Source organism: Trichechus manatus, unplaced genomic scaffold (genome assembly GCF_000243295.1).
Source record: "Trichechus manatus latirostris isolate Lorelei unplaced genomic scaffold, TriManLat1.0 scaffold00054, whole genome shotgun sequence".
Classification (NCBI taxonomy): Eukaryota; Metazoa; Chordata; class Mammalia; order Sirenia; family Trichechidae; genus Trichechus; species Trichechus manatus.
The window spans coordinates 16,166,940-16,185,747 of record NW_004443990.1 but is presented as its reverse complement, the minus strand read 5'-3'; the positions used below and the strand labels follow the sequence as shown (position 1 = coordinate 16,185,747).

Sequence of the window (18,808 nt, the reverse complement as noted above, 5' to 3'; positions counted from 1 at the left end):
CAATATCATGAAAGATGAAAAGCTGACCATCCAAGAAGCTCAACAAACCCCATATAGGATAGACCCCAAAAGAAATTCACCAAGGCATGTCATAATCACGCTCACTAAAAGCAAAGACGAAGAATCCTGAGAGCAGCTCAAGAAAAACAAAAAGTCACACACAGAGGAGAAACAATAAGACTAAGCTCAGATTATTCCGCAGAAACCATGCAGGCAGGAAGGCAATGGGATGACATATATAAAACCTTGAAAGAAAAGAATTGCCAGCCAAGAATAATATATCCTGCAAAACTCTCATTCAGATATGATGGTGAAATTAGGTCATTTCTAGATAAACAGAAATTAAGGGAATATGTAAAAACCAAACCAAACTTACAAGACTTTTTAAGGGGAGTCCTTCAAACTGAGAACAAACAACATCAGACCACAGGCTGAATATAAGACACAGGATTGTACTAGCCAGATATCAGCCTAGGAAATGAACTCTTAAGGACTATGCAAAACCGAAAGAATTACAACAGGGAACCAGAGAGGTTAATCTGTAAATGACAACGGCGTCAGAACAATAAAAGAGGGAATAAATGGTGTAGGTGTATAACCTAATGGAGAGGAAGGCAAGCTGATATCAAGTAACAATAGACTGGTTCAAATCTAGGAAGATAAAGGTAAATTTCAAGGTAACCACAAAGAAAGTTAACAAACGTATTCATCAAAATAAGGAAGAAAAACATAAAGTCTCAGTAAAAACAAAATCTCCAAAAACAAAAGAAATGAAAAAAAAAAATCCACAAACAAACGGAACTCAGCACAGGAGAGTAAGAGGAACAAAGAAAACGTCAGCACCACAAAAAAAGCACCACAAAATGCAATCCCACTCCTAGGAATATATCCTAGAGAAATAAGAGCCATCGCAGGAATAAACATATGCACACCCATATTCATTGCAGCACTGTTCACAATAGCAAAAAGATGGAAACAACCTAGATGCCCATCGACAGATGAATGGATAAACTATGGTACATACACACAATGGAGTATTATGCAAAGATAAAGAACAATGGTGAATCTGTGAAGCATCTCATAACATGGATGAAACTGGAGGACATTATGCTGAGAGAAATAAGTCAGTCACAAAAGGACAAATATTGTATGAGACCTCTACTGTAAAACTCATGAAAAAGTTTACACACAAAAAGAAACAATCTTTGTTGGTTACGAGGGATGGGAGGGGTGAACGGGGGAACTAAATAGACAGGTAAGTGGTAACTTTGGTGAAGGGTAAGACAGTACACAATACTGGGGAAGCCAACACAACTTGTACGAGGAAAGGTCATGGAAGCTCCATAGACAACTTCCAAACTCCCTGAGGGACTGACTTGCTGGGCAGAGGGCTGTGGGGACCATGGTCTCGGGGAACATGTAGCTCAATTGGCATAACACGGTTTATAAAGACAATGTTCTACATTCTACCTTGGTGAGTAGTGTCTGAGGTCCTAAAAGCCTGTGAGCAGCCATCTAAGTTACTCCACTGGTCTTACCCCTTCGGGAGCAAGGAAGAATGAAGAGAACAAGATACAAGGAAAAGATTAGTGCAAAGGACTAATGGACCACAGCTACCACAGCCTCCACCACACTGAGTCCAGTACAGCTAGATGCTGCCTGGCTACCACCACTGACTGCTCTGACCAGGATCACAATAGCGGGTCCTGGATAGAGCTGGAAAAGGATGTAGAACAAAATTCTAACTCACAAAAAAAAGACCAGATTTACTGGCCTGACAGACTGGAGAAACCCTGAGAGTATGGCCCCTGGATACCTTTTTAGCTCAGTGGTGAAGTCACTCCCGAAGTTCACAGTTCAGCCGGGGATTGGGCAGCCTCATAAAAGAAAACAAGACTAATGAGGCACAGCAGTCCAGGAACAAGGACTAGAAGGCAGAAGGGGACAGGAAAGCTGGTGATAGGGAACCCAAGGTTGAGTAAGGACAGTGTTGACACGTAGTGGGGTTGTTAACCATTGTCATAGGGCAATATGTGTACTAACTGTTTAATGAGGAACTATTTGTTCTGCAAACCTTCATCTAAGGTACAAAAAAAAAAAAAAAAGATGTGTAGGATTCAGACCTGTGGCAATGTTGTGGTAAGACTTTTTAGGCAGTGAAAATAATGTTAACAAAAGCACAGAATACTTAGAAGAAGCTGAAATCAACATTACAATGATCGGTTGGTGCCAGATCATGAAAGGCTTTTTAATTTCTTGTTTCTGAGTTTGGACGTTATCTTGTAGGCATTGGAAAACATTAAAGAATTTTGACCGGGCCACGATGTGGTCAGAGTAGCTTAGGAAGAGAGATCTGGTGGTAGTGGACAGGATGAACTGTAAATGAGACAGAATGGAGGCAGGGAGAACAACGTGGAGGCTACCGCAGTAGAACATGGTAAAAGTACTGAGGGTCTGAGAACTAGGATAGTGGACGTGTAAAATGGTGTAGAGGAGAAACAGATTGGAGAGGAGGTGCAAAGATAGGTGATTGAACGTGGGATATAAACAAGAGGAAGGAAAGATGACTTAGGATTCTAGCCTGAGTAACTAGGAAGATTACTAGGAATCTTTGGAAAGAGGACTTTGGAAATAGATGACTGAAGGAGAGAGATTACACCTGGAATTACATATTTGGGAATTATTCATATAAGATGCTAATTGAAGCCTTATGAGTGGATGAAATTGCCATAGGCAAGGGGGTTTAGAAGGAATTAAAAAAGAGTCAAGGGCATATTTAGGAGGCAGCAAAGGGAAGAAAAGGATCTAGAAAGACACTATCAGAAAGGTAAGGAAAGGAGGTACAGTTTCAAGAAACGAGAGTATAGATGAATCAAGGATGGTCAGTAGCATCAAGGGCTACAGGGAAGTTGGGGAGAATGGCATACAAAATGACATTGGGTTTAGGAATCAGATTATTGGTGATCTTCAGGATGGCAGATTCAGTGAATTACGAGACAAAAAGCAGATTGCAGGGAATTTTGAGTCAGTTTTGAGGATGTAGAGACAGAACATAGATTACCTTTGTAGTAAGTCTGTCTAGAAAGGAATGTTGACAGAAGATGAGGTTAGGTGAAGTATAGGGAAAATAACAACTAAATTGCAAAGGAAGTGGAAAAGAGGAATTGGCATCTAGAGAGCCTCATAGATGCAGTAGGTCTTGGAGGCTGATTCGATGTGAAGATTGAAAGAGAAATGATTTCATAGTTTCAAGACTTGGAAACTGGAAGAAGGAAGATGCCATTTGTAAATATAAAGAAGTCATAAATTATAAACAAGTTTGGGTTTAAAGATGATAAGTTTGATTATAGGCATGTTTATTAGTATTTTCTAGGATACTAAGTAGAATGCTCCCCTTTTCTCTACTCCAATAAATCTTCCTCCCAAGATATGGAATGAATATCTTCATTAGAACAGACTAGTGTCTTTCCTGGTTGTTTTGGTGGACTATATTTGGAGGCTAGGTGCTAAAACCTGATAATCTCTTGGGAATCTAACTCATACCATTTATTCCAGTATTCAACTGTTTACCGTCATATAGTCTTTCCCCAAAACCATAATGAACTGCTGTTCCTCAGTAACCATGCAGGGAGATCATAGAGATCTTTTATCTAAAACCGGCAAGACTCCAATGGCAAACCACTATACCAGGAATTCTTTTGATCCAGTGAGTCCTAGGAAATTCATGCCCTGTCCACGTGATTCTTATACTTTCCCTTAGAGCCCTGTGTCTCAGATACTGTCTTCCTTGCTCTACAGCTTCCAAAGGAACTAAAGCCAGGATCTGATCTTGAGCCAGGCTAGTGTAGTATTGAGTTCTAGGTCAGTCCCACTAAAGGCAATATCCTGAGGGAAGGAGCAGCTCTCTTCTGTCCTCTGTTTTCAGAAAGAGTCAACACATTGATCTTAGTGTTTTTAATGTTCACTGACCATGGAATGACTGGAGTCTGTTCATATTAACATTTTCTAACCAAAATGAAAAGGATCCTTTTCTGTTGGCCCTTTCTATCTGTTGTTTTTGGTTTTCAGTAGCTGAAGTTTTCCGTTGAGGTTCTTTTAAACGCCTACATGCAAACTGAAGAGCACTCAAGCCTTGGTGGGATATCACCCACAGCTGGAGAGATGGAGGAAGGGAGAGGGTACAAGTGTCAGGTGCATCCTTCTTTAAAAAAAAAAAAAAATTTAGAAAACAAAAACCACTTAAGCAGACATATCCCATCTGAAAGCCTGCAAAGACCTGCCCACAGAAAGCAGAGAATGAACCTCTTTCCATGTAGGAAATGGGTATCAATTCATATCTAACCCAAACACATAGGATAGGCACATTTGAAGCATGTTGAATTTATCCTTCATCCCTGCATCTCTGCTAGTCAAAGAGTAAAAGGTTATAAACCATGAACTGTGGTGAGAAGCAGTGGAACAGTGTTGCAGCAATGGCTCTCTGTTGGTGGTTATGCTCCTGTCTTGCTCTATTAAGCAAACACAGTTAATATAGATGAAAGGTAACCTTGATAGAAGTGAAAATTGAAACTTGGGTTGAAGATAGCAAGCCAGGCACAGCTGCAGTTGTACTTCCTCCTGTGTGGCAACAGGAGCAGCACTTTCTGACGTTTTTTGGAAGGGATGTAGTTTTTTTAAAACATCCTTTCTTCAGTGTTTTGGGTTTTAACGTCTACACCGTTGGTGAGAGGGTGTGGAATATAGTTAATGAGAAGCCACTTCGTTTATGTGTCTAGTGTGTTAGGTTAAATTCAAATAATTGACAGTTTAGGGTTATGTTCAGCATTCTAATCACACGTCTGCCATTAACTGGCTGTGTGACCTTGGATAAATCGCCTAAAACATTTCTGCTCTCAAATTTTCTTATCTGAAAAACAGGAGTGTTGGATTAGATGATCTTTAAATTCCCTCCCAGCCCTAAAATTCCATTGATTTGTGATTCCTCACAGGAAGGTACACTTTCCAATTTCTAAGAACCAATGTTTGAAAAGCAAGCATTTTATACAGTATATTTTATACAGGTAGTCCCCAGCTTACGACATATTTGAGTTATAGTGAACCACACTTACGACCGTCCTTTTTGTTTTGTTTTTTACATTTTATCGTTAGTAATATGTGTTACATACCGTGTTGCAGCATGTAATTTGCTGATGTTATCATTCTCATGCCAATCCCCAAAGACAAATAAAGAACAGATTTATAAAGATACTGGTAATAAAGGTAATAATAATGAAAAAAAAAGAGGTATTCGACTTCTGTCAGAACTGACTTACGACAGTCATCGGAATGGAACCCTGTTATAAGTTGGGGACTACCTGTATATGAAAAGTCCCTTACAAGTGTTTATTATTATTACATTGGGCAAATTTTTAGGTTTTGTTAGTGTCAGTACATAAATTTGTCTTCTTCATTTCTTATGTTCTTCAGCTTAAGAGTGTTGCAGCTGTTTTTAAGATAGTACCTGGTCAACCAACTCACTTGGGCTCCTATCCAGTTCTACAGTACTAGGGTCTTGAGTTTAATTCCTGGGTGGTATAAATGGTTAAGTGCTCAGCTGAAAGGTTAGTGGTTCAAATCCCCAGAGGCCCCTGGTGATCTGCTTCCAAAAGGTCATAGCCTTGAAACCCCTATGGAGAGTAGTTCTACTCTGCACACAGAATCGACTTGAGGCCATCTGGTTTAGTTTTTTGTTTTAGTTTAGGTAGAGGTGGAGCCCTGGTAGCACAGTGGTTAAGAGCTCAGTTGCTAATCAAAGGGTCAGCAGTTAGAATCCACCAGCTGCTCCATGGAAACCCTATGGGACAGTTCTACTCTGTCCTATAGGGTCACTATGAGTCAGAATCGGGTTTTTTTTTTTTTTTTGGTTTTATCTTTCTCACCAGTATTTCACTAGTACTGATGGCTTCCTCTACAGTCAGTATGTCTTTATCAGTTCCAAGAGAGATAGAGAGATAAGACATGCTTTAGCAGTTCATATACATGGAAGGGGAAGAGGCAAAGCATGGCTTTATGTCAGAAGAACCATGTGAACTATTCACCTCTCAATCTTAGTGGCTTAACTTGGATGCGTTTGAAGGATTAAAACAGTATTTATTTCCTTCTTCAAACCTAAGAGCACACATCACCCTACATTTTAACCAAAAAAGGTACTAGATCTGAGAACCTGTCTTCTCTCCCAGTCCTGGAGAAGAGTTGCTCAAAATATGTTTTTCATGGTTGCTTTGAGCAGTTATAGCTAAAAATCTATTACCTCTAATTTTCTGGATGGCCTAAAACACTGTCGTCTGTTATTCTGTGTGTGAATATGTGTGTTTTCCTCTGACTGTGGTTCTGAATTCAAATAATGAGTGATCATCCTAATGGTGCTTTCTTGTTTTGTAGATATACAGTATTATGCTAGCTTCATTTGGTATTTAATTGTCAGTTGTGTGTCTCTGCTCTTTGAGCTGCTTTGATAGTTCCAAAAACAATCATTGTTCATTCTTACATTTTCTTCCCTGCAGATGATTCAATGAAAGTAAAAGATGAATACAGTGAAAGGGATGAGAATGTTTTAAAGCCAGAGCCCATGGGAAATGCAGAAGAGCCTGAACTTCCTTACAGCTATTCAAGAGAATATAATGAATATGAAAACATTAAGTTGGAGAGACATGTTGTCTCATATGATAGTAGCAGGCCAGCCAGTGGAAAAATGAACTGCGATGTGTGTGGATTATCCTGTATTAGCTTCAATGTCTTAATGGTTCATAAGCGGAGCCATACTGGTAAATAGTCTTTTTCCATTCTTCTGAAAACTGTCCTAATGCAGCCATGGGAGAAATAAAGTGGTGGAATTTGGGGCTTTTGATGACTTCCATTGATTTTTGCTATAATTCAGATGATATCACTCCCTTTCTGCATTTCTATTTACCCAGTGGTTTTTATTTCTGCTTCACCATGCCTTTGGCAAACATATTGCAAATGTTATGAATAAAAAAGACTGTAGAGAGCACAGTGTTCTAGGTCAGCCAGATATCTTTTCTTCAGTTAATATGTAGGAGTTGAATTGTGTGATTTGCTTCTTAGGCATCTTTCACATACCTTTGCATAACACTTTTAATAAAAGTGGATGTCCTTACTGTATTGGGTTCAGATTTGGTAGATGAAAGGATATAGTTTTTATTACCAGTTGTAAAGAACTTATCTTCAGTCAGTGAACAGGCAGGGTATAGAAATACGTACAAGCACAACAATCCCACCAAGCCAGATAGATTCCATCTGACATCTAATATGAAGACTTTAAAAAGAAACATTTCTCACTGTCAGTGCCTTTTAGGATTTGAGTCTGTGGCTCTTTTTTCAGACAGCTATTACATTCAAAAGGAATGCTAAGTAATATAAAAATTTACATCTAGAAAGTACTTTTAGAGTTACTCTGTTTCTTTGCTCTGATTCATGACAAGATAATACCTAAAATAGCCTTACTAGGTGAGTGCTTTTTCTCTTCTAGAGGGAAGATTCCATAAGTAAGTCTTTTGTTTGCCTTGAAATACAGCTCTCAACTGATCCCAGTATAAACAGAAACTGTCTAAAAAATGAGCTTTTGCCATGGGCATGTAGTCTGTGCATATGCTCCCCACTTGCCTGGTGACCAGAAGTCTCCTTTGTGTCCTTTTTAAAGGTGAACGCCCATTCCAGTGTAATCAGTGTGGGGCATCTTTTACTCAGAAAGGTAACCTCCTTCGCCACATTAAACTGCACACAGGGGAAAAACCTTTTAAGTGTCACCTCTGCAACTACGCATGCCAGAGAAGAGATGCACTTACGGGTCATCTTAGGACACATTCTGGTAAGTGAGAGAAATGAGCATTCCATGTCTAGTAAATGCATGTCCCGTGAGCCCACTGTGGAAGCTGGAAAGAGTTAAGCCTGGAGGTTTTAATCTGTCATTCTTGTTCTGAAGGGTTACAGCAGCAGAGACCTCTAGGGCTAATTACACTTCCATTAAGGCATTAATTGCTCTCCGTCTGGCTCATTGGGGATGATCATCTCCTTCCCATCCTTGCTCCCCTAGAGAACAACACAGTCAGAAAGGAAGAGGTGGCCATATAAAAATGCCTTTTTAATTTTTGCGAAAAATTTATAGCCACTAGTATTTTCTGACGGTAAAGTTTATTAAAAGGTTGTTTTCCTAAAAAATAAACACTTTTCATTCAAAAGACTGGGAAGCAAATGGTGTGCAGTTTTTGGATGATGCAAATTCTGAAAGCTGGGCATAAAGCATTGTTTAACGGTTTTGGCCATTCTGGGCTAAATTTCTCGAGCCTAACTTTCCTCTTAAGAGATCGGCCTTTTATTTTTAGCTTCTAGAAGAAGAATTCGTAAAAAGCTATGTGTTCTATTTGATGTTTTCACTCTTTATTTTGACCAAACAAGATAATAAATGTTTCTTTTTTCAACATTTAGAACTTTTCTCCTAGAAAAATAAGACTGAGTTTATGTTCAAATTTGGGACCTCATGTTCTTGATGTTATCTGAGAAAATTTTAATTCTAAAAAAAAATGCCTTTCTTCTTATGTCAGTCTACATATAATGCTTTGACTAAAACCCAGCCCCAAGCTCATAACTAGTATTCAGAGACTAAGGAATTAAACAAGTCAGCCCCAAGATAACCCACCATGATAGATCATAAAAGGCACAGGGAGAGTTTGAAGTAATGAATTAAAGCTAAGTTTGGTCCAAAAAAATTATAATAGCTCCCTTCCATTGCCTTTTTCAAGTAAGATTCAGTAGTAGTCTTTTTTTTTCTTTTTTCTTTTTAATTGTTATAATTAAATGAAGTTTACATTTCAAGTTAGTCTCCCATACAAAATTTTTTTTTTATATACATTGTTATGAGACCCCAACTGCTCACCCCATTCTGCGACAGCACGCTCCTTCTCTCCGCCCCTGATTCCCCATGAACATTCAACCAGCTCCTAACTCTCTGTGCCTTCCCATCTCACCTCTGGACAGAAGCTGCCCTTTTAGTCTCTTGTATGTACTTGACTAAGAGGCACATTCTTCGCGAGTATCACTTTATGTCCCACAGTCCAGTCAGTAGTCATTTTTAAGAGAGAGTCTAGAAAACCTCCATTTATACAGAAAATTAAAATTTTTGTCCTGGCAAACTTGCATTTGTTTTGATTTAGATAATAAGGATCTTTTAGTGCATTAAACCCCAAAGTCTGTTTTAAGCAGAGCAAGTAGATTAGAAAATAAAAGTCTCAGTCCCTAAAACTCTGACAAGGTCATAGGGTATATTTTATCAACAGATCAGGAAGGCCAGCCCTACACAGCTGAAATGAAGCAGAGAGTGGAGGTTACTACTTAACATATTTCAAGCAATAAAGTATTTGGAGGAGTTGAGATGATACAGGTTGCCTGAACGATATAGATGAACTTTTGAAAAAATTTTTGCTTTATCTTAGAAATGAAGATGAAATCATAGTTGCAATTTATTTTTATTTATATTATTCAGGCAATAGCCTTAATTAATTAGCTCAGTTTTTATTTTTTAGCCCAGAAGTTGCTGTAACCACTAGGCAAGGACGAGCTAGGTTTATCCAAGTATGTCAATGCTCTTAAAAGGCCATCAGTTTCTAGCTGAATGGCTACATTCCTACCAACTGCAGTATTCTTCACTTATAGCCAGATGGATGCCACAAAATAAGGAGTCCCTTCTTATTTCATTCTTATACCACACAAACCACTTGAAGAATAAAAAACCTAAAAACACCAAGCCCACTGCCATTGAGTCGATTTCAACTCCTAGCAACCCCATAGGGTTTACAAGGCTGTAACGGAAGCAGACTGCCACATCTTTTCTCCTGTGGAATGGCTGGTGGGTTTGAACTGCCAGCCTTTCGTTTAGCAACTGAGTGCTTTAACCACTATGCCACTAGGCCCTATTTTTTCTTTTTCCCAAGGAAACAAGATTTGATCTAGAGCGAAAACACTAAGTGATAATTACTAAATCCACATCCTTTCATCTGGTATAGGAGGCTATCTTTCAGAAGAATACTCTGCCTGATATCAGTTGTACACCATACCCTTATTTCAGCATACTCAACTTAAAAGTAATGTAGATTCAAAAGCATCTAAATACTCTGGCTTCTCTCAGCAGTCTTATTCCTAGTGGTCAGTTTTCACAGAGCCTCAGTCTACCACTTGTCTTGTAATCCTTGAGGGTTACTGAGTACTCCCTGTGCTCTCCTTATAGTTGAGAAACCCTACAAATGTGAGTTTTGTGGAAGGAGTTACAAACAGAGGAGTTCCCTTGAGGAGCACAAAGAGCGCTGCCGTACGTTTCTTCAGAGCACTGAGCTGGGAGAGTCTGGTGAGTTCACACATCACTCAATCCACACAAATTTAGTAAGCATCTGCCATGTTTTTTCTAGGTACTGTTCTAGGTGGTGGGTACAATAATAAATAAAAAGTAAAAACCCTACTCTCATGGAATTTATATTTTAATGGGGGACGACAGATTATAAACAAATAAGTAAATTTTATGGTATATTAGAAGGGGTAAGTGCTGTAGAGAAAAATGAAACAGGTACTGGGGGTAAGGATGAGTCAGAGGAGGCTTCAGTGAGAAGGTGACATCTCAGCCAACTTCAAGGAGCTGAGGAATGAGTCCTACAGATAACTAAGGAACAGCAAGTGCAAAGGCCCTGGGCCTTGAGTTTGAAGACATGTAAATAGTCCTGTGTGGCTGGAGCAGAGTGAATAAGAGAAGATGAGGCTAGAGAGGAAAGGGAAAACCAGATCTTGTCAGGATTTATAGGCCATTGGAAAAATTTGGACTTTTACTCTGAGTGAAATGACAAATCTCTGGAGGGTTTTGAACAGAGAGGTGACACAACTGGACTTCCCATTTGAAAAGAATCGCTCTAGTTGCTGTTGAGAATAGATTGTATCGGGGTAAGGTTAGAAATTAAGGAGTCCAATTAGGAGGCCATTGCAATAATTCAAGCAATAGAAAATTGTGTCTTGGAGTAGGTAGTAGTGGTAAAGGTGATGAGCAGTGTTCTATATATATTTTAAAGGTAGAGCCAATAGGGATTCCTGACAGATTGATGTGAGATGTGACTTGACGCAACAGAGTTGCTGTTAACTGAAATGGCAAAGACCAAGGGTGGAGCAGATTGCAGGGAGGCTAAGGCAGAGTTGATTAAAACTGTAAGGAGTTTCTTTTCATACAGTCCAAAAATCATATCCTTGTCTACTCATATGATTTATTGTGATGCTCATATTTGGCTCTGGGGATTCCATAGTTAGTGTTTTGAATTAGATGCCTAGTGGCATTGGATTGAAACACTAGATGCCTTTATATATCTCAGTTGTGGTTTTATTTATTTTTCATTCTTCAGTTGAAACAACCTGCAACTTTTTTGTGTGGCAGCTCTACAGTAGTCCTTTGTCTTGCTCACTTGACCGTCAGCCTAGTTCTGCAGCTTGGGGTGTCTGACACTTTTATTTGGTTACTTGAACCAGTTGCTTATTTAGAACTAGTAAAAATCTTTGTGATTTTGGTATTGGCCAGCAGTATTTACAGTTGAAAAGTTTGAACATCCTCAAACAGAAAGATTACAAAAGTATGACAGAAATAATGTGAAATTCTAGAAAAATGGAATGGAAATCATGAGTAGTTAAACTGTACCAGTATTGAGTGAGAGGAAACTTTTGTTTTAGATAAGCCTATTTGATGGCGTTAGGAGCTGGCCAACTGAATTCAGTTGGTTTGCCACTGCTTCTGCTTTTCATCCTGATGGCATCTTTGGTTTTATCAAGGAGTTGGATTTCCTCCTTATTTCTAAAGAGAAATGTTTACTCCCTTTCAAACAATACCACCTAAAACTGGGTTTTGACATCTTAAGTGACATGCTTAAGGTTACTCAATTAAGCAGTACTTCCCCAGGCACAGAGGTAACCTGTTGCCATGGAGTCAATTCCAACTCATAGCGACCCTATAGGGCAGAGTAGGACTGCCCCATAGGGTTTCCAAGGAGCGGGTGGTGGATTCAGACTGCCAACCTTTTGGTTAGCAGCTGAGCTCTTAACCACTGTGCTAGCAGGCACAGAGGTAGGGGCATCTTTACTTCCAGTTCCGTAATTCAGACAACAGGCAAAGCTCTTACTATGAGAAATTCCCAGGCTATGAAAGTCTATCATATTCCAAATAGAATCATTAATGTTTAAAGCTAGAAGGATTCAAGAGAGCATCTAATCCTACCTCTTCATATTGGAGATGAGGAAATTGAGACCCATCAAAGTTCGGTGACTGACTTAAAATCCACCAGAACTTTTGTTGTTTTTATGATTAGCTGTATTTTTTATTTTTTTTAATTTATGAAGATAGAATTCACATACCATAAAATTCGCCTTTTAAAAGAATATAATTTAGTAATTTTTAGTACATTCACAAAGTTGTGCAACCATCGCCACAATCTAATTTAAGAACATTTTCATCACCCCCAAAAGAAACTGTGTACCTATTAGCAGTCACTCCCCATTTACCCCTCCCCCTAGCCCCTGACAGCCACTAATCTACTTTCCGTTTCTATGGATTTACCTATTCTGGACATTTCACACAAATGGAATCATACCCTTTGTGTCTGACTTCTTAAACTTAGCATGATGTTTTCAAGGTTCATCCATGTTGTAGTATGTATCAGTACTTCATTCCTTTTTATGGATGAATAATTACATTGTGTGTGTGTGTGTGTGTGTGTGTATGTGTGTGTGTCACATTTTATTTATCCATTCATTAGCTGGTGAACGTTTGGATTGTTTATACTTTTTGGCTTGATTAACTATATTTTTTTTTTCTTATTCAAAAATTTTTTTTAATTGTTGTAGTTTAAATGAAGTTTACATTTCAGGTCAGTCTCCCATACAAAATTTTATACATACGTTGTTATGTGACGCTAATTGCTCACCCCAATTCTGCGACAGCACACTCCTTTCCACCCTGATTCCCCATGTCCATTCAACCAGCTCCTAACCCTCTCTGCCTTCCCATCTCACCTCTGGACAGAAGCTGCCCCTTTGGTCTCTTGTATCTACTTGAGCTAAGAGGCACACTCTTCACGAGTATCACTTTATGTCCCACAGTCCAGACCAATCCCTGTCTGAAGAGTTGGCCTTGGAAATTGTTTTAGTTCTGGGCTGATAGAAAATCCAGGGGCCATGCTTTCCGGGGTACTTCCAGTCTCAGTCAGACCATTAAGTCTGGTCTTCTTACTAGAATTTGCGTTCTGCACTCCATCTTTCTGCTGCTCCATCAGGGACTCTCTTTGTAATGATTAACTATATTTTTTAAAGGTTACATATTATCTGTTTAGCAAAAGAGATAGGGTAACATACATACTAGTGAACACACACATATGATATATGTGTATCTTGATTCTCCTGGAAGTAGGAAAAAAATCAGTTAACTATATGCTGAATATTAAGCTCAAAATTATTGATTTATCACTGCCTTACTTCTAACCCCAGGAATTTCAAATTAGGAGAATTATTAAAAGAAAATATTTTAGCTGTCTTCAGGTGATTCAGGAAATGCTGAAATACAGAGGCTGAGTTCATTTGCATTTCATAGGGTGGTTTGATGGATGTGTGCAATATACTCTAAGCCTCAGCAAAAAAAAAAATAAAGGGTTAACTAAGTCAGCAAATTTTTATTATTTTTTTGGAAGCAAACATGTTATAACTGTGGTTTCAGCTTACAAAATATGTAAATTCACAGCTCAATCAAGTGTAAATACTGCATGTCAGTCAATATATTACTCTGTCTTTTATATTTTAAATAGTTCTCATGATTTTTCCTTAAATCCCAAGTGAAAAGAATGTTTAATCCAATACAAGCCAATCCTTTAATTTTCACCACTGCTCCCTGTATGGTTTCCATTTCTGTTGCCTTCTAAAATTGGGAGCCCCAGTCTGGACAGTGTTTCATCCTGAGCCTGACCAGTATAGCATCACCAGTGGTATATCTTAATCCCTAACTTAAATTGATGGTGCTCCATTGCTACTGTGGATGCAGCTTTCATTCATCAAGTGCTTATTGTAAGTTGAAGTGCAGCCTAGTGTAAGAGCCAGGCCTTGGGATGTACATGGACCCATCAGGAAGCAGACCTTTTTGGAAGTAGAATGGATGAAATGGCCTTGGTGTGGCAACCAGTCTGCCAAAGAATGCAGGTGTTGGATGATAGAACCTCTGACTTTGCTGATTGTTTTTTTTTTTTTTTTTCCCCCAGATAGGATTTATTGAGTACCCTATGTGCCAGGCTCTGTGTCAGAACTGTTTATAAAGATGTGTAAAGGTTAAGCCCCTATCCTTTAAGAACTCACAAGCAAACAAGGGAATGGGCACTTGATCTATTAATGTACTACAGAGGTATAATAGAGACACATATGATATTGCTACTTCAGTCCATATTTCTACCACCAGACATCATGAGTGACATCATCAAGATATTCCAGTTCTACAGTAGAGAACACAGGATTCCCTTAGACTATCACCCTGAGACACTCTTTAAAACTAGAACCGAGCCTGTCCCCGAGGTCACCTTTTAGTGAAATAGCAGAGTGGCACACAAAATAAAGGATATTACCTATAAGATTGGTGCCCTACTTAAAAACCATCAGTATGAGACAAAAAGGTCAACAATTACTCAAAAGCAAAGATGAGAAGATAAGGGGCAGGAAACTAGAGTATTGGAAAAGGAATAAACTGAACACAATTAAAGAGAATCTTGACACATTGTGATAAATGTAACTAATGTCACTGAACAGTTTGTGTGGAAATTGTCAAATGGGAACCTAATTTGCTGTGTAAACTTTCACCAAAAACTCAATAAAATATTATTTAAAAAAAAAAAGAGATATTCCAATCCTGCTGCCTTAATGGAGTATGTATGAAAAGAAGAAAGAATATAGATCATGGACTTCATTTTCCCATTAGTTTGATCCTTATCTTAGGAAGCGACCAACAGCTGGTACAGAGATTCATTTAGCCTCGTTTCACACAAATTATGAATACTTGGAGCAGGACATATTTTTGTATGACACATTTCTAGAAATAACAAGATTTTGAAAGTAATTGAATAATTATATGTATTTATGAATCTAGGAGTCAGTCCTTTTAATCTTTATTCGCATTGTTTCAGTTTAGCTAATGTAAATATGAGGAATTCAGAATAAACTTATATTTTTACTACTGTAGCAGACCAAAAAAAGTTAAAATATTTTTAAAAGTCTGTTTTCCCAACTGACTGTTCTTTTTTAAAAATTGATACTATCTCACAGGGAGTATTCATTCTACTTGCTTAGATAGGCAACAGTTTCATGTAACTTTTGTTAGAACCTGCCTCAGTCTTTGATAGCAATCTCTTGTTAGACAATTCTTATTGTACAATAACACCCCTTTGTTTCACTCTCCATTAGCTACTGACTGACCACACCGTAGAAGAGACAGGAAGTAATGGCTTTTGTTTGAGCTCCATTTAACACTTCCAGATCTAATGAAGGAAAAAGTGATGCTGAGAACTTGCACTACCAAATAATAAAATATACTATGTAGTTTTGTAAATCAAAATGGTGTAGTATTAAGGGAAGACACTAAGAGATACACAAGAATAAAAGGCAACAAAGGTAAATACTATAACATATACAATCCTGCACCAGCAGTAATAACAATAATTTATAAGTAGATACATAGGTAGATATGTATGCTCAATAGGTGTGGGAGGGCATATGGGAGTACCCACGTGCATATATAAGTTTGGCTGTGGATATTTCTATGTACATACTCGTGTATGTTGCATGTATATTCAGATATATAATAGAACACACAGGGGGCACAGTCATGGAAACAACCTAGATGTAACTAAACACCTCAAGGGACTGAGTTACTGGGCTTGAAGGCTAAGGACCATAGTCCCGGGGGATATCTAGGTCAATTGGCATAACATGGAAAACATTCTGTATCCTACTTTAGTGAGTAGCCTCTGGGGTCTCAAAAGCTTGTGAGTGGCCATCTATGATACAGTTATTCGTCTCTTTCTGTCTGGAGGAAAAGAGAGTGAAGAAAACCAAAAACTCAATGAAACAATTAGTCCAAAGGAATAATGGACCACAGGAACCACAGTGTCCACCAGCCTGAAACCAGAACTAGGTGGTGCCTAGCTACCACTACTGACCTCTCTGACCAAGATCACAGTAGAAGGTCCCAGTTATAGAGTCGGGAAAAAAATGTAAAACAAAATTCAAATTCATAAAAAGACCAGATTTACTAATCTGAGAGAGACTAGAGTAACCACCAAGACTTATAGCCCTTAGACACCCTTCTAACTTGGAATTGAAGCCATTCCTAGAGATCACCGAATAATAGACAGGCCTATAAATAAACAATAACACATGTGAGGAAAGTGTTTCTTAGAACAATAATCTACATGAGACCAAAAGGACAACATATGCCCAAAAGCAAAGATGAGAAGGCAGAAGGGGCAGGAAAATCAGAGGAATGGAAATGAGAACTGAGGGTGGTAATAGGGCGAGTGCTGACACATTGCAGGGAGCGCAACCTATATCATGGAAGAATTTTTGTATAAACTATTGAATGGGAAACTAATTTGCTCTGTAAACCTTCACCTAAAGCATAATAAATAAATAAATAGATTATGCTAACCATAAAAAAAAAAAGTTACTTAACAGCTTTAAAAAATGGGGTGGTATTGGTGAAGGAATATGCCTATAGATCAATAGAAAAGAATAAAGTGAGAGAATAAATAGAAATAATCCATAAATATGTGAATTTAAGAAGCCCTGGTGGTACAGTGGTTAAGAGCTTGGCCGCTAACCAAAAGATTGGGTTTTCGAACCCATCAGCCACTGCGCAGGAGAAAGATGTGTCAATCTGCTTCGTAAAGATTTACAGCCTTGGAAACCCTACAGGGCAGTTGAGGGTCACTATGAGTCGGAATCAACTCAAAGACAGTGGGGTTTTTTGTTTTTTGTTTTTTTTAATGTAAATTTAATACATAAAACTAATGAAACATTTTAAATCAGTGGAAAAAGGGCAGAATATGTGCAATACATGGCTTTGAGGAAATTGTGTCTGTACATTGAAAGAAAACTCAGATGTCATCCTATATACAAAAATAAATTCCCAGGTAATTCAAGAGATAGATACACAAAAAATTATAGTGGAGAAAAATATGGGATAATGCTTTTATAGTCTTGTGATTAGGAATATTTTTTCAAGCAAGAATATAATGCTATATACATTATCAAAAAAAAAAAAAAAGCTGTAAATGAAAGATTTTAAACAAAAAAACCCAACACATTCACTTTGAAATAGAAATTGCATCATGGAAACAGTTAACTCAAAATCAGACAATAAACTATTAAGGCTTGTGCAGGAAATAAAGGTAGTTATCTATTCTGTAATTGTGACTGCCTATTATTTTTTTAACGTGTCTTTAAAATCACTTTGCTAATGAAAATTGTTGTATCTATTTTATAGTAGGCAACTGACATAAGGAAAATTGATCCAGAATTACAGTCCTACTCCTTCTATGCTCACTCATGAACCTAGTGTGCAAATTGTTCCTTGCCACCATCCCATATTCCCCACACCCACCCCTTGCAACATTAAACCGCCAAACACCACCCAAGAACGGATTTCCTATTTCGTCATTTAAACCCATTATCTTGTTCCCTTACTATCTTGCCAAACTGGTTTCCCTCCACTTACATTTCTGAGACATGATGTGACAAGATAACAAGTCTAGACTGTTTGTATAAATAGACAGTTGGGTCCTAAAGTTGGAGCAGAGGACCAAAAGTCAATAGTCAGAGCTCTTTTTTTTTTTTTTTTTTTAATTTTCAGTGTACTGCCCAAACTCCTCTGTAATCCCAAAGAGATTGTCTAACTCGAGAGCATTACTTTGTGTTTTAAAGGGTTCTTGTTTATGGTATTGTGCAATAAGTGTCCAACAATTGTGAAACAAAAGACTAATAACTAGGGAAAGGGAATGAGAGTGTACTGTATTCAGTAGAAATTTTAACCTTTTTCCAGTTAGCCAATTAGAAAACACAGTTATAGACACATCCAAACTCCCTGAGGGATTGAATTACTGGACTGAGGGTTGGAGACCATGGTCTTGGGGGATATCTAGCTCAATTGGCATAACATAGTTTATGAAGAAAATGTTCTATATCCTACTTTGGTGAGTAGTATCTAGAGTCTTAAAAGCTTGTGAGCAGCCATCTAAGATACTCCACTGGTCCCACTGCATCTGGAGCAAGGGATAATGAAAAAAACCAAAGACACAAGGGAAAGATTAGTCCAAAGAACTAATATACCACAGCCTTCACCAGACTGAGTCCAACACAACTGGATGGTGCCTGGCTACCACCACCGACTGCTCTGACAGGGATCACAATAGAAGGTCCTGGACAGAGCTAGAGAAAAATGTAGAACAAAATTCTAACTCACAAAAAAAGACCATACTTACTGGTCTGACAGAGATTGGAGAAACCCTGAGAGTATGGCCCCCAGACACCCTTTTAACTCAGTACTGAAGTCACTCCTGAGGTTCACCCTTCAGCCAAAGATTAGACAGGCCCATAAAACAAAATGAGACTAAATGGGCACACCAGCCATGGGGCAAGGACAAGAAGGCAGGAGGGGCCAGGAGAGCTGGTAACCCAAGGTTGAGAAGGGGAGAGTGTTGACGTGTCA

The 18,808-nt window shown here is 38.4% G+C and overlaps 1 protein-coding gene across 3 annotated transcripts in view; it reads left to right on the top strand.

Moving 5' to 3' along the window:
- Nucleotides 1–18,808, top strand: part of IKZF3 (IKAROS family zinc finger 3) — a 100,402-nt gene that overhangs the window by 62,717 nt on the left and 18,877 nt on the right. The window contains exons 4-6 of one of the 3 annotated variants that reach the window (XM_004378041.2): nucleotides 6,543–6,803; nucleotides 7,700–7,867; nucleotides 10,280–10,396. In XM_004378041.2, coding sequence (XP_004378098.1) covers nucleotides 6,543–6,803; nucleotides 7,700–7,867; nucleotides 10,280–10,396 — 546 coding nt within the window. Of the gene's footprint in view, nucleotides 1–6,542; nucleotides 6,804–7,699; nucleotides 7,868–10,279; nucleotides 10,397–13,284; nucleotides 15,715–18,808 lie in introns of those variants that run through there. The other 2 variants (XM_023732818.1, XM_023732819.1) reach the window with 2 other exon arrangements.